Source organism: Ptychodera flava, chromosome 16 (assembly GCF_041260155.1).
Source record: "Ptychodera flava strain L36383 chromosome 16, AS_Pfla_20210202, whole genome shotgun sequence".
Classification (NCBI taxonomy): Eukaryota; Metazoa; Hemichordata; class Enteropneusta; family Ptychoderidae; genus Ptychodera; species Ptychodera flava.
In genome coordinates this window covers 30,750,805-30,767,819 of record NC_091943.1, presented here as the reverse complement: position 1 = coordinate 30,767,819, position 17,015 = coordinate 30,750,805, and the positions used below count along the sequence as shown (strand labels likewise).

The following is a 17,015-nucleotide window of genomic DNA, read 5'->3' as shown; positions in this document are numbered from 1 at the left end:
AACCAGTCGATAAACATAAGAAAGCAGGTCTCTAAACGTTTGTTGCCACGTTTTCCGAAGTTCTATGGTATTGAAAACTGGTAAACTAAGAGAGACTTTCCGTTCACCCGTAGCGTTAGTGACTGAACGAGGACATTTTTTCGCCGAATCTATATCGACATATGCATGTGAGTTCAATTCATTAATTACACTTTTTGATAACAAAATATATAAATTTAATGTGTGCATAGCCTATAGTATCAATCTAGCATACATATCTTATGAAGTCATAGGAAGTCATAGGATGGGTTGCCGACGGTCGGCTCTACATTTTTATATTCGGGGCGTCCAAACTTTTTCTCGCCAACGGAGGAATCTCTGAAAATTTTGGCTAACGTCGGGGAAGGGGAGGGGGCTGCGACATAAAATGAAGAAATACTTTCTCTTCCAACTCTTGTCGTTAATTTTGCTACTTCCCTAATGTTCAATAAATTCAGCGAGATAATCACCGTTATACATGATCCGAGAAAATTCTTCTGGTCAGTTGTTTCTTTGTATTCCCTATATCCCTTTTACCCGTTTAGTTTGGTGACTTTCAAAATCATACAAGGTATACCACATGCTCGCCCAATTGTTCGATATGAAGAAAACTGAAGCGGTATGTACTTTACTGTGACCGTTTTTTTCGTTTTCTCATCATCACAATTAGAACCAATTTGTATTTGATATTTTATTTGTTCAAATTTATCAAGTGTTAAGAGCCCTATAGCTGAAATTTGCAATAATTACAAATTGCTTATGCATTTAAGAAAAGAAAAGCAGATGATCTTACATTTGCAAATTAAACCAACATTACCACAACTATCCAATCATCCCAAATTAGATCCAATCCTGTTCATCACAAAGCACCTAAATTTCAAAGTAAAAGTCAAGACCCTGTATCAAGTTGACCAATCGCTTCCATTTGACGTGATGCCTGTGACTGCTGCTGGTCATTTTCAAAATCAAAGGAAGACTGGAAAACATAGTGTATTCGATCACTTGGCCCCTTATGGCTGTGCAGATTTCAAGATATCGCAAGGTTTGGACCATTGTAGGGATGGTGAGGATTCCAACACTGATGTGTTTTTTGGGGCGATGTACGTCATCATTCTTACCATTCAACAAAGGTGTACTGATGTAGTTCATCCTTAAACTGTCAACGTGTTAATGATTACCAGCTGTGGAATGACAAATGTGACTTTACATTAAAAGACACGAGCAGCTCTCTATGATACGAGTAAATTATTAATGTCATAGAAGAATGATGATGTAACATTATTATGTCTGTCGAAAACATTCTGCAGTACTTTTCCTTTGTTTACAGTTAGGGAAGCATAGGATAGTTTATATTCAACGAACAAATCACAGACGACTGACTTGAATCAGTGAATATAACATACCAGATTTTAATTCGTAGAAAAGACAATTTGAAATTTGTTGATTTTATAGACCTACATGGTGAAGACAGCATAAAGTATTTGTGCCGCCATCGACAGATTTACGGCCGAGCCGATCAAGAAGGAAATAGCGCGAAATGGTTGAATTCCGGCCAGGTGGCAAACGGTATGAGAAACACGAGAAATAGCGAAAACACGAAAGTGCCACATAGCTGCGGTGGTGCTTGGGTTGGTCGTCAGGTACATGGCGCCGAGAGCAAGGAATGCTGGGATGTTTTCCACATCATTTAAGTGACATCTGTAAATATATGATTAGATTAGTGATAATAATATATATGCTAATATTATTCTATTTGAAAAATCTTAAAAGGAAATAAGTTCTGGTGATTTATACAGGGTGCTCCAGTTTTTCTTTTTACGGACATGTAATTGAACGATCTATTGTGTAGATCGCCCGTACCCATCGGACAGCACACTAATTCCGACGAACAGGTTGATACTGATCGAAATGGCAAAAATTAAACCGTGTACGGTTTTTTAATGCACATGATTGGTCGAGGCTTCAACATCACTCGACTGTCACGAACCTTTGACACGTGGGAGCGGAAAACTACGGACGATTCGTTTTGTGTGACCATGCACGGTGACCCAGTATGAGCTGGGTCGATTTACAGTAGATAACGGTCAACCATGGACACATTCCAATGTGAGATTTTAAAAGTGGTACTGCAGTCTATTCTGTGATTTCACCTCTGACTTCTCGTCATCTAAGCCTTAACGGGACAAAGTCGACCATTTTTCATGAATTTTGTTTGATACGATATACTACTTAGGCCCTATATTGTTTGACATGTTGAAAAATACTGGATGAATGGGTGACCATGCTTATATTCGACTCCGGTTTTTGACAAATTAAATGAAACCATCGCAAAAATGAATTAATGGTCATGACCATTAATTCATTTTCGCGATGGTTTCATGTATCGTGTTTAAAACCGGGGTCGAATATATGTATGGTCACCCATTCATTCAGTATCTTTCAACATGTCAAAGAATATAAGTAGTATCTCGTATCAAACAAAATTCATGAAGAATGGCCGACTTTGTCCATTTAAGCAACTTTTCCGTGTGACCTCTAACATATAATTTTTGCGATTTAGGCCTACTTCAACGTTTTACATAATTATTAAACTGTTCTCTTTGTCTAAGAAACTGTAAAAATCGAGGGTCACCATGTTAGGTTTCAGATCAGAAGACAAAATTGTTTGACATGTAGCGATATATAAAATTAAAACGAGAGCCTATACCTGTCTACGCGGAAAAAGTAAACTCTTAATTTTCTTGAAAACAAAATGGCGAGCATCTTATTTCTCTTTTCAGTTCGCAAATAAGTACCCTGATCTTCGCAAATGACAAAATAGATGTAAGGGACTCTACTGTCTTTTAGATGCATTCTACAGGATTCACTTCTTCTCGATCATTACCTTCTCACTCGTTCGACCGCTTCACTGATCTTCGATTTAAACCCAGGCCCTCCATGTTTTCCGGCATCTTCAGGATTTGAGAAGGCCTGTCAAACAAAGTACGATACACGTGACAATCCATGACTTCGATCCTGCACGGAGGTGATGACGAAAATTTTCAATAATTTTGTAAAACGGCAGAAATTTATTTAACCTGTCAATATTATGAGAACAGTCCTATCATCACGGACTTTGAACAATTAACCCTTGAATGACACAAGATAGATGATTGCATGTGCTGCGAGTCTATTGGAACATCGTGGTGATGTGTTACAATCCCCCGACCATTACTGTTACCGTACGAGAACGCATGACAACCAACCTTGTTCTTGACTCTTAAAACGGCCGTCGTTGGGGACAAGAAAATCATCTTGACGACCGAGACAGTGCCACAAGTGACATAAGATCGGAAAGCGTCGTTTTCGAGGTTAAAAACCGCCATTTTCCTAGAGTGATCAAAGTTCTTACTGGACACGTTTGCTCACGAGGTGAAGGACTACACAGCACTGAATGAGGTCAAACTGCACACCTTTGTCCTCCCTAACTGCGCATGGCCATCAACTTACATGGTTACCTGTGTGAGTACAATGTGTTCAGTAGTACAAAGATTATGATTTGGATTTGTGATATTTCTACGGGCAAAGTATATTTTCACGAGCGTGATTGTTGCAGACAAAACATGTTGATACTGAGAAACTGTTGAGTCTAACTCACTGTAAAAGTAATTTTAAATTTATTTTCGCTTTTTAGCCCTGAATATCAAACTGACGACTTGAAATCACAAATGAGAGAATTTCAATATATGTTCATATTACCATTGTTTCGGGGAAACTTTCATTTTCAAACTGTGTCAAAAATATATTAGGAGTCAGTTATCTTCAAAAGTCGCGATTTTTTCCTTTGCATTTTAAAGTTGAAGATGAAACTTCGTTTAACTCTTTGTTTTGTACTTATGGCTGATACGATGCGCGTGAGGATGAAAAACACGTTTTGTTTTTCCGGCGGTCCCTTCGGAAGATGGACGGGGACCGCATCCAATTATTAGCAAGTTGTTCCAGGGCGAGCCAAACGTGTTCAAGACTGTCAAGATCAGGCAATGGACGAAAAAGCCCTGTAAAAGCAGCAAACGTAGCCAAACAGACTAACTTAGTACCTTTGGTGATCATTGCAGCGCGCTGCAGTTCCAAAATGACCAAAACTCATAAAATAAACATACTAATCGCCAGTATTGTTCGGCACTTAAACATTTTACTCCAGCGCTCGGTGCTCTCCGTATACTAGTCATTGGCCGCTCGCACGGGTCGACGGGTCGTTTAGTTCGACTTATGTCTCTCAGTAACTGAGTTAAACGAAGTTTCATCTCCAACTTTAAAATGCAAAGGAAAAAATTGCGAGTTCAGTTATTATGGCTGGGGTGGGCCGGCAAATTCTTCCTGTGCATCAGTCAAAATAAGTGCACTTCTACCCATTGCACAAAAAAATTGAGAATCCCCCTTTCAAGATAACAAAAATTTCATACCCCCATTGCTTGAGTAATGCTACACACTCAAACGCCTGGGGAGGACGATAGAATCCAAAAAGAGATTCTCAGATTTTTTCAAATGACCCCCCCTTACAAACTCACAATGTGTTAATGTTGAAATTTTCCTTTCTGCTTTGCTATAATTATGAAATTCCCCCTCAAAGGGATTGGACAGAAATATGCAGGTGATCCGCAATTTCTTTGCGCAAGAGTGTGTGTTTACAAAATTTTGATATTTGGATTTAATTGATAATCAACCGTAAATGTTGATTCACCATACATAGTAGTCTATGAGAAAACTATATAATACTTTTTCAATACAAAACTAGCAATATCTATGCATTTATAGACATTTGATAATTGACATAAATGGATTTAATTGGAATAAGGTTGTTACAACTGGTATGTGTACAAAAAATTTGACTTCGGAATTTCACCGAAAATGTTCATCCACTATACATGGGAGTCTCTATGATAAAAACTGTGAATAATTCTTTTCCGATGAAAAACTTGCTAACTTGTGCATATACAGACGTTGGATAATTAACATTGTACTTGATTAGAATATGGTAGTTATAGGTGCATATTATGTGAACAAGAAATTTGATTTTGGAATTTCACTGAAAATGTTCATCCACTATACATGGGAATCTACGAGGAAACTATGAATAATTTTTCCCTATACAAAACAAGCTAAATCTGTGTACTTATAGACGTTTGATAATTTATTTTAATGTACTTGATTAGACTAGGGTAGTTGCAAGTGGATATGTGTGCAAGAAATTTGATTTTGGAATTTCACCGAAATGTAGATTCACTATACATTGTTGTCTATGAGGAAACTATGAATGTTTTTTTTCTAATACTTAACTAGCTAAATCTATGTATTTACAGACATTCGATTATTCATCTTAATGTACTTGATTAGATGCAGCGAATCATTTTTATCCACCAGAATAGTTTTGAACTCTGAAACTGCTTTACGGGACGGATGCTTATGAAAATTAAGTGACCCCCTCGTCTGTGCTGTTTGCAAAATGCATTACCCCTCTTTGCAGTTTTCAAATTTAAGGTGATCCCCCCTGGATTTTGTCGGCCCACCCCCGGCCGTAATAACCGAACGCTCCCTGACTATAAACTGATTTAAGAGAGCTTCAAGCTACCCGGGGACAAGTGAGACCTTGGCAAGCGAACATATACACTAGTATGAGGAGACATGTTGAGAACGCAATACGCTAGTTAACTCTTTTATGAGATTACCGGTAGTTTACAAGACTCTTTGAATTGGTGATTTATATTTACTGCACTAGAATCCTGAATGAAGTTAGTTTCCATGCCAAATTCACGCAGTTCTGGTACAGACCCTGTTATTAGTAAATTTATAATTATGAATATTATTCTTAATAAAATATTATTCTTCATTATTGTATATTTACAAAAGTACCCTAAACACTCGAATCCTGAATGATGATCAATATTTATGTCAAATAAAAGCAGCTGCAGCGTACACCCTCAGAAATATAGTCAATATAGTTACAGCAGCAGCATTGCGCAGTAACTTGCTACTGTACTGCCTCGACAGACTCTCTAAATAGTATTATTTACAGGATTAAAGTGCAGAAGGGTGCTTTTTTAAGTATACAATAATGGTAGGAATATTAAATTTATCAAAAGTACTCAAAATCATTATTATTTACACTTTCTTGCTATGACTGATAACGCATCATCCTCTGTGGCTTCATCTGTCAGCCCGGCCTGTCAGTCAACTGCGGTTTCTCCTTTATTGTCGGCGAGGGCGCTGCGGCTCATAACATCCTCTTCCCTCGCCTCGCGGCCTTGGGCCCTTCGTCTATCCATTCCATACCCGTATATGCGAGAGACTATACCAAAAAGGGCTGTCAATAGTCCACCTTTTGATCTGTAGACCAGCTGACCTGTAGCAGCAGATTACCTGAGCTCTTGAGGCAACCTACTTGAGGCTGAAAACCGCTGCTGCTGGCAGCAGTAGTGTGCTACCGTGCGGTGGCCGGGGGCAGTAAGGCAGCGACATGACAGACACAACGGGAATACCTGTTGTCGATTTTTCTGCTTACAGTTTAAGCAGAAGTTCTCCTGACGACACTGGAATAGAAAACCTCATTGAAGATGTCCACAACGCCTTAGCATCAATTGGATTTCTTTATTTGGTGAATCATGGAATTCCGCAAAGCGAGGTACGTGCGTGACGTCGTGGATGTAGCACATTCAAGTGACCTCTTTCATCCGAACTTCCACACAAAATTGGTTCGTTGGGAATTATAACGCCCTCTGATTTCATTGCTCTCAATTGCTCCTCTCTAAGGACAGGAGCTCTAGGTCAAGTTTTTTCGAAACCTGTCGTAGTTCGTATCTCAATGACTGTTTCAAACCATTTTGACCCCATCGTTCTCAGGTCACGCCATTAAAACTTGCGAGCGCAGGCGCTGCTACACTGGGTAGTCTGCTCGATGGATCGAGCACAGGGGACTCGTACTTGTTGTTTATTTGTGTCTGTTTGTTTGTGTGTATGTGTTTGTGTTTGTTTATTTGTTATTTTTGATAAAATAACAGCGAAAAGCTGTTTTGTTATATTTGTCAATAAAGAGCAGTTTATTTATTTATTATTTATTGTTTATTTATTTATTTGTTTGTCTGTTTGTTTGTTTGTTGATACGTATTTCCGATGGTTAGGGTTAGGGTTAGGCTTAAGTTAGGGTTAGGGTTAGGCTTAAGTTAGGGTTAGGGTTAGGGTTAGACTTATTCACTCCCTCTATATAACCCTAACCCTAACCCTGACTTAAGCCTAACCCTAACCCTAACCATCGCAAATACGTATCAACAAACAAACAAACAAACAAATATATAAACAAACAAATAAATAAACTGCTCTTTATTGACAAATATTAACAAAACAGCTTTTCGCTGTTATTTTATTAAAAATAACAAATAAACAAACACAAACATACAAACAAACAGACACAAATAAACAACAAGTACGAGTCCCCTGTGGATCGAGCGCGTACGTACCCCTACTCAATATAACTCTGCCCGGCCCTCTGCCGCAACTAAAATACAGTGGCACAAGAAGGCAAAGCAACGAGTACGCGATTGATAGACGATCGATTGATCAAGCAGACTACATGTACCCAGACCACAAGCGCCTGTGACCAATAACATTGTCCTTGGCTCTATTTGCAGTGAAAATACTATCCTTCACCTTATACGGTCATGAATATCCTGTCCTTCACCCTATTCTGTAGTGTACTGATAATGGTCTTTCAACCTACACTGTAATGAAACTACTGTCACTCAGCATATTCTGCACTAATAATTTTCCTTCGCCCTATTTTGCAGTGAAAATCTGCCCTTTTACCCAATTGTGTCCTTCGCCCTATATTGAATGCTGGCCTTCAACCATTTGTGTGTATAACACAGTATATGGTCCCTGCTCTTAAGAGGTTATACGCTGTCCTTCACTCAATTCTGGACTGAAAACACTGTTCTAATCCTTTCTATAATCAAAAAGGCCGTCCTTCACAGTCCTTCAGTGTCCTTGGTATTACAGTCTTATCCACATTATGCAGCATTAAGTTTGCAGGCTATTGTTTGTGGTAGGGGTCAGCCCTGCTAACCTCAAAGCCATATCATTTAACTGTTGCTATATTTACATGTAGATAGAAACTTGCCAGTATACACAAGTAGCTGCTACAGTTAAACCAACTGGCATCTAATGATAACTATCACTTTGTGGCACTGTCATAATGCTCCAGAAAGGTTTTGTAGGGCTAATGTGCAATATCAGTCTTAAATTCTCATCCAATATTTTTTTGTTGTGGGGAGGGGGGGGGTTAGGATTTTCCAAAATTATGCCTACAGGAAATATGAATTGGTACTATTGATATTATGATTCTGATTAAAACTATAAAAATCTCATGTCATGGGATCCAGCTAAAAGCTGCAGCAATAAGGGAAAGCACAAATACACAAACAGACAAAGTTAGTTGGCTGACAGCCAAATTGGCACATATGCCATAGACATGTACTAACAAAACCTGCAATCACTATCCATGCTGTTGACATCAACGCACGTGTCCTATTTTTTCAATAATTCACCATCAGATTGACAATGCATTCACACAGTCAAGAAAATTCTTTGAACTCCCAAAAGATGTGAAGATGAAATACAAAAGGCCGGACAAATCAAGTAATCATGGATACGTGGAATGTGAGCGGGAAAAGTAAGTGATTGTGGCAATTATTTTTCTCAGAACAGAAATCCAAAAAAGTTATGTTGCATGTCAACATCGATATAACAGTCTACTTTTATTGAAAGTTGCTGTGCAAATGTGTTTGTGAAATTTGTCTCAAAAATCGCCCATTGACTCATGTAATGCTAAATGTGATTATTAGTGTATATTTTCTTGACCTGTTCTGCTACTATAGTACTAGGCAGTTATGAAAGTATATATTGTTAAATGCTCTTTCAGTGTGTGTCAAGGTTTTGACTTGTTTAGCTAACCTCTCAAATAAATTTACAAAAAATGCCTGAAAAGGAGTAGACTTCTAGCCTAAGAGACAAGATTTTATTATGTACTTGATGTTGGTATTATTTCTTATCATCTTAACTTTTGACTTTGTGGGAGAGAGATGGCTGACAACTTCCAACAACATAGTAAAGATCATTTTTAAATTTTGAATTTTGATACCGCGTTGTGAATAATTTTCCGATTTGGGAAAATCTTGACCAATTGCTAACATGGCAATTTTTTTGATGGAGACAAATAAACACTTTGAAAGTACCACTTTTCTGACAACTTCTTTTTTCAGTCTGATTATCTTATTTGTTATTTCACAGATTAAATCCTGAGAGACCGGGTGACATCAAGGAATGTTTTAATTATGTTCCTAGAGATGCAACAGGGGTAAGTCACTCGGTTTATTATCAAACTTAGTTGTTCACACACAGGAACTGTGTTACATGCAAAGTTACTAAAATTGTCTTGTGAAACCACCCTTCAAGAGTGTTCAGCTTGGTTGTGTGACTGTTTCCAAAATCAAACGTGTTTTGTTTGAGTGAAGATGCGGAGAAAAATTGACAGTTCTGAAATATGACTGTTGTCAAATGTGACAGGTTTGACCTTTGTTCACAGCACAGTAAGTGAGACTACCCACAATTCCCCTTGATTTGTGTGCTCAGACATCATTTGCTAAAGGCCTCTTCAATTTTATCACAATTAAAGGATTTTTGGTTACATCTATGATCCAAAATTATTGATCATGTTTAAAATTCAGGAGTAAATTGAATAAGAATTCGATGTTTGAAGATGTTAAAAATTGTACACTTGTCAAAGCAAAGTTATCAGCAACTAAGATGGTCTCATCGTACCACCTGTCAGACATGTTAATTTCCTTTGTTACAAACATTCAAAAAAATCAATATCCTTTCTTTTGCCAACACAGATGCAACTTATTCCCTTAGTTTCCTTGAAAATATTGTGTATGGCTGTCAAAAATCTATGTTGACAAAATCACAAAATTTCTATCTCCTCTGCGGAAAAAGGGTTGATCTTCTCATTATTCACAGTGAGAAATTAGAGAACTATGATTATCAAAACTATGGTCCCAGAATTTTGAAATATGGACCGAGCTATTCTGTGTACAGAAGAAATTTGCTTCAGTTCAGTGGGTGATCTCCGTGTGTACGGATCATGGAGAATTGTGGGTAGCCTCACTTACTGTGCACAGGCTTTGTACATGTACCACATGTGAGCAACAACATATCGCCACTGACCAGATAAAGGAGGCTGCAATTTTGTAGAGGGCCTTTAGCATGTAAAACATAACAAAAAATGCCACAAGGTGACCAATATTCTGTACTTTATTTTGTATCTTCTAGAGGATGCCGGATGGAGAGTTACCAGAATTTACAAAATGTGCAGTGAATTTCTATGACCAGTGCAAGCAACTGAGTAACCGCGTATTAGAAGTTATGGCCAGAGGTCTCAATCTAGAGGTAATGTTCATGCAATTCATGTTTATTTGTAATACTGTAAGGATACCCTTTATAATGCACAGTTCTCCATGTTACAAAGGTGAAATCCAATTAACCTTTTCATTGCCATACTTACAACCCAATTGTTTTGAATGGATTGGGTGCAACTATATGCATGATAATGGGGGTAGAAGGGTTAACTTTGAATAACAGTAAATGTCGTATTGAATTTTTTTTCAATTGCAGTTCTCCTTACCAAGAAATTAGGTGATGATTAGGACATACTGGAAAGATATCAAAGTTACCTTAGCTTCAGTAGTAGTCTTTTATTGATGGAACGCATCCAAATCTCAAATTATCCTCTTCACTTTAAAGTCCACTTCATGTGTTAACTTCTGAGTTTCAATTTATGAAATAACAAAAGTGTGCACAACATACATTTAATGGAATTGTTACAAACTTGAAATGTAACGCTTTGGTTTGTTGCAAGCAACTTGTTGACTTTGCTGTAATGGTTGTTTGATGTATCTGTCTCCATATAGGATCCATATCTGTTTGTAAAAGCACATGAAGGAATTGGTGGCCCTCACAGCGATACTGCAATGAGATTTTTATATTATCCGCCTGTACCAGAAAATGTGGAAGTTAATCAGATCCGCTGTGGAGAACACTCAGACTATGGCTCCATCACACTTCTTTTTCAAGACAGTCAGGGTGGTCTGGAGGTGAGATATCAACCAGAGTACATATTTGAATTCTGTTCTCTTTATATAATGTAGTTTCAAACTGTTTCTTTACCATATGTAGTGAAGCAGATGTATTTGACCGAGGCTGTAAGTCAACCAGATAGAGTTGTTTTTTCCTACATTGATCATCTGTACCAATTGCTCTCGGTAAATCTCACAGAAAAAATGAAGGAACAAGGATTCCTCAAGTTGAATGTTTAATCTACTATTGTTATGACTTGCATAAATACTCACCAATATGATAAAAAATCTAGAGTAACATAGGGCAATTTAGATACAACAACTCAGTGTGTGAGACAGACATGTTGTATGTCAGATACAATATAAACGATTGGTTTCGGTATCACAACACATTTCAAAGTCATCAACCCATTCATCGATTATGGTAAACAAGCATGGGGCAAGTCTGTTTAGACAGATAACTGATCTTTGGATTTCACTTCATCTACTGTGCAACTGTTGGCAGATTTTATTCTCACCTAAAGTTACCAATAATTCAAAAGTATGTTCAGGTGTTTGCACTTTATTTACTCATTCTGTAATGTGAGGTGCAGTGCAGTAAAATGTGTGGTATTGTGTGTTCTTTTACTGAGCAGAGAACAAAATCTCTTAAAGCCCCAATTGCTGCATGTAATGTTTAATAAACCGATCTCAAAATATCCTTAATTTTCCAAGAGTTTTCTTTGAATAAGACCCATTAAAGACTAAAAAAGTGTATAACGCTGCCATGAGTGTTGAGGATGGCATTCCCGCCTTTATAAAAATGAAGCATATGACAAAGAAAATAAAGATTACAATGTACAACAAATGTTAGCCATTGTGTGTTATGCATTCAAGTAAATGGCATCATGCTTGTTTCTGGTATGATCACGATGTATATGTGCAGGAAATACTGTTTTTTGTATTTTCCTGTGGGGGCGCCATTTTATGGGTGCGGCACCCATTTATTATTAAGCCTGTTAAAACGTGTAGGCATGGTCAAAATCAGCGAGCAGTGATACTTCAATACACGTCCTTTAGTAAGTACATTTAAACGAACCAACTCTGGTTTGAAAATAAAATCATGAAAATAATGCATAAAATTAGCAGCTATTGGGGCTTTAACTTTCACCTTTTGTTCCTGAAAACAGCTGTACATTGTAGGTCAAGTCCAATTAAGAGTTCAGCCATCTTTCCAGACACAGTTCCCCCGTGTTGGTTTACTTTATTAATTCACTGAGTCTGTGACTTGGAAATTTGTTGCGATACACAAGTTGATCGTGTATTGTACATGCACCATACCAGTGTCAAACACCTTTGCTGTACTAATCTGAAATCCACTGTAATAAGACCTCATGATTGAAGGGCATCCTTTGAAATCGGCATACAAGATCATGTATATTCAAGATGATCCTCTGAATTCAAAAACATAAACTGCATTAATTCCATTCAATTTCAACATAAGTGACTGGCATTGAATAAAGCCAATAATGAAGTGTAACAGCAGTAAAAATTTCTAAACATCAATATCTTGTCACAAAGGTGACTTAATAGCAAAAGTGGTATGTTTCCAACATGTGCACCCTGTCAGTTTTACTGTGTCATATATTCTTTCAGTGTCTATGGAGGTGCTGACTGTGTCATTTGTAATGCCTTTTTTTCAGGTTCGAGCAAAAAATGGTGAATTTATTCCGGCAACACCAATAGACGGTGCAATAGTTTTGAATATCGGTGATTTAATGCAAAGATGGACGTCAGATAAGTTGGTTTCCACTGTAAGTACTTCTCTTCCTGAGTGTCTTCAATTTTTCATTTGAATTTTCCAATGCTAATTCAAATAATTTTATATATGAAAACCATATCTCTGATAAATTTGACAGTTATTATAGCAATTTACTAATAAAGGTATCTCTCAAATGCATATAAAGGGTATTTTCATGTCAAGTGCTAACATATTTAAGGAAGCAGAGACAGCTGATGCAAGTCTCTTGTTCAGAAAGACCTCTCTGGAGGTGCTGACTGGAAGGTTAGATTATGATTTATTAACAATCCTATGTGAATGTGTAATTGAGGAGAGACTACACAGAAGCCAGTGATCTCCCTGTTGGCAGTGTAAAATATCCTAAGCCATCAGGATGTAGATCGTAGATGTTAGAGATGGTGATGTTTCCTTGTTCTTTGCTGCTCTGATCAGCTGATATATAGCTGCCTTCACTTCATCTGACCCTCTACCTCAGCAGAATGCATTCAAATCTTGCACATTGGCCAGAAAAGCTGCATGACCAATCGGAAAGCGATTTACAATCTGTTTGAGTATATTCACCATGAAACTGAAGCCGCTGATAAGCTGCTTCGGGCTCTACTTACCTTCATGGTCTAAACATACATGTACATGTAGAGTGTACATATTGCCTCAATAAACTGATTGGCTGTCCGAGTGCATCTAGTGCATGTAAATGTTATGTCAGCAAGAATCTTTCCTCCTGTCACCTTGTTTATTTTTTTGGGTGGGAATAGGACAATAAAATGAGATTTTTATGAACAAATTTTTCATTATAAATGTTTATCTGAAAACATGTTGAATTTGGAGATTAACAAAAAGTAAAATTATCCCAAGGAAATTGACAATGTCTCCCCTTACATATGAAACTATCTGCTTCTGATGCAGGTGCATCGTGTAGTCGTGCCGGAATCTGAAGAGGCCAAGCGTTCGCTTCGACGGTCGATAGCCTTCTTCCATCACCCAGACAACACTCATGTCGTCACCTGTGTTGATGGCAGTAACAAATATCCACCAATCACCAATGATGTGTACCTGCAGCAGAGATTTAGTGCAACATACAAGTATTGACTTTCAGAGCACATTGTGTGATCAGATGTCAGAGGTACATCACACGAATCTGTGATATGCAACATAAATATACTACATCAATCAATGGAGAAGAACAATCAAAATAGTTTCAAAATCTTGAAAATGACAAGGGGCATCAAAGTAAACCGAATCTGTCTATCAGCTGACTCTATTTTCACAAATTATCACCGAAACAAAGACAAAATCGACATAATAATATTGGGAAATTCATCAGCAATTCCAAAATCATCCTTATAGTATTCAGTATGCATACCATATTCAGAATAATAATGTACCGTATACCATAAGTCTTACACCACAAAAGCAAAGGAATTTTCTTTTCATTCAGTAAAATTATTTTGATAAAAGGAAAGTTGCTCATCTGGTACTTAACATTAAAAGTTTAAAAAAAAACTACTTCAGTCATTTCAACTTAAAATGTTTCAAAAGTAAAGGGAAATTAATCTTATGAGATTAAACAGAAATTGATTTGTTTGAACAGATTTAATGTCAAACAAAGAGTGAATTAATTATACACTTAAAAATTGCTCCAAGTCTGTGGGCATGTACATGTAAATATCAAAACAAAATGAACTGAAGGAGTGCTCTTTAGCAGGCCGTCGTGTTAGTGGTAGGCTATTTCGTAGATTTAGGGGTGAACGACTTGGCCAGCCAGTATATACTGCTGAGAAAGGCCAAGCAACTGAGGTCAGTCTACATTACACCTAAATGCCAGCTGATTAGGCGAGTGACCTTGATTAAAGGCCCGTGTTGGCGTCAGATTGTCTTGCAAGGAAATTTTACTCACTAGATGACAATTTCAATGGAAAACAAAAGGCTATGACACTCCATAATCCTAGCTTACAGACTAGAACAAACTTGATCCCGGGGATCAAGTCCCTGGCCTTTAACATCATGTTTGGGTGAGTTTTTTATAATGGGCATGGTTCTGCATAATCACTACAAGTAACAATTGTGATCATTCGCAGTTTATCTGCCAAATCTATTTTGCCCTGGAATTACACTCAGGGCTGATATCCGTACAGCCTTTCTTTCCCTAGTGTGTTTCAGCATAGAGAGTAGAGTCACTTGTACTATGGTTTCAGTGATATCATGGTGAAATCTTCAAAAGGACTTTCATCAACCAATAAAAAACAAAATCTTGCAAGGTGGATTTACCACAAGTACTGAGAATGATGTGTTTTTATAGCCTGTCTAACCACATTCATTTTGTCCTGCATTTCATTCCCCATCAATGGCCTATAATCGGAAAAATACTATAGTCATTACGTAGTCATGACTCATTAGGATGGATGATGAGTGAAAAACTAAGAAACAAAGAAGCTCTTGAATAAATCAGAGCTTCCTCAACTTAAGGTCGAACGCACCTCGGGGACAAAAATTCAGGCCTTCAAATTTTATCAATTTTCTTCTGACCTACCACTTGTGGGGCTCGTTTTGAAGCTCTTGGTGAAAGAAAAGTTTTCACCATCTTAGTTTTTCAAGAATCAAAAATTTTATTTTTTCTCCATAGAGTTAACACAGGCATGGCGGCCATTTTGGATTTCAAATATCGAGAAATCACAAGTTATTTGTCTCTCTAGTACCAAAGTTTGCAAGGTGACCCTGATTTTTATTCTTGCTTTGGTAAGAGAATGGTTGAAAGTTTCACTGAGGAAAGTTTGAGCAAAAGTTTAAGTCTTTCACTTTCGAGGTGCATACCTTACAATAGCTGCGAATTTTATGCAGTATTTTCATGATTTTATTTTCAAATTGAAGTTGGTTCGTGTATTACTGAAGGACGTGTATAGAAGTACCACTGTTCGCTGATTTGGGCCATGCCTACACGTTTTAACAGGCTGAATAATAAACGGGTACGCACTCATAAAATGGCCCCCACGGAAAAGTACAAAAAACACAGTATTTACTGCGCATACCCGTCATGATCATACCAGAAACAAGTATGATGCCTTTTACTTCAAATGCACAAGACACGATGGCCAACATTTTGTTGTTGTAATCTTTATTTTCTCTGTCATATGATTAGTTTTTGAAAATGGTGGGAAATCCAAAATGATGTTAAATAACATTTCAATGCCACTTCTGACACTTATGACAGTGTGAGACACCTTCTAAGTCTTAAAAGTTTAATGGGTCTTATTCAAAGAAAACTTGGAAAGCTAAGGATACTTTGAGATTGGTTTATTACACATTTGCAGCTATGTGGGCTTTAAAGGTATACAGTCATCGGAACTGCGCTCAAAGGTTGTATGGAACCCATGGGACCAATGTAGACACTGTATTCAAGTATATGGTGATTGATGAAAGTTAAAACATGTCTGTCGTAATCTACATCGTATAATTTAAATGTTGCAGCTATGATGATGAGATGCATCTAGATAATCGTGCACGAAATGCATTGTTTGTAAACAAGAAACTCGCACAGGCGCAGTTCAGACGACCGTTTCCCTTTAAACAGAATGTCAATATATAATCACCACCGAGCTTTTCAGCAGAATGTATTTTATTAGCGGAGATAAAGGCAGGGTGAAGGCCAAGTAGGGAGTAGGAGAGGGGGAATAGGATTTCCCTTTCGTACGACATTGAAAAATATTTAACAAATTTTAATGTTCTTAGGTGCATTCTGAGAAAGACAACTGCTGAAAAATGTTATTTTCAAAGACAACAGAGCACTCAGTATTAACAGCAAGCTACTGTTATCTTTTAATGAGTCATGAGCCTATCAGGAAAAACACATTGTTATATCCAAAAAAGTCAAACAAGTTGGGACAGGTTTTCCAAACTTGAATCTCTAGCAGTCTCTGTTGATGTTCATCAAACGCTCACCACATCTACAAAGTGTAAGTAAAATAATTAGCTAACATAAGGTGAAATATCAAATTTAATGGTTACCCAACCTGTGACTTCAAACTCATTCGAATCAATTTGAAGTCATAAAAGCAAAT

At 37.4% G+C, this 17,015-nt stretch overlaps 2 protein-coding genes across 2 annotated transcripts in view; one reads left to right on the top strand and one right to left on the bottom strand.

The window, feature by feature from the left end:
• LOC139114563 (uncharacterized) overlaps positions 1–17,015 on the bottom strand; it is a 485,747-nt gene that overhangs the window by 390,114 nt on the left and 78,618 nt on the right. The gene's annotated exons all lie outside the window — the stretch shown is intronic.
• On the top strand, positions 6,213–15,233 carry LOC139114575 (uncharacterized). Its single transcript, XM_070676383.1, has 7 exons — positions 6,213–6,676; positions 8,601–8,719; positions 9,337–9,403; positions 10,378–10,494; positions 11,016–11,198; positions 12,863–12,973; positions 13,867–15,233. Exons 1-7 carry the CDS (start codon positions 6,512–6,514, stop codon positions 14,047–14,049), a joined length of 945 nt encoding a protein of 314 aa, XP_070532484.1. The 5' UTR covers positions 6,213–6,511; the 3' UTR covers positions 14,050–15,233.

Coding starts and splice junctions, on each gene's coding strand:
- LOC139114575 (XM_070676383.1), top strand. CDS start 6,512: ATGACAGACACAACGGGAATACCTGTTGTCGATTTTTCTGCTTACAGT. Junction 6,677..8,600: donor ATGGAATTCCGCAAAGCGAG/GTACGTGCGTGA, acceptor ATTCACCATCAG/ATTGACAATGCATTCACACA. Junction 9,404..10,377: donor TTCCTAGAGATGCAACAGGG/GTAAGTCACTCG, acceptor TGTATCTTCTAG/AGGATGCCGGATGGAGAGTT.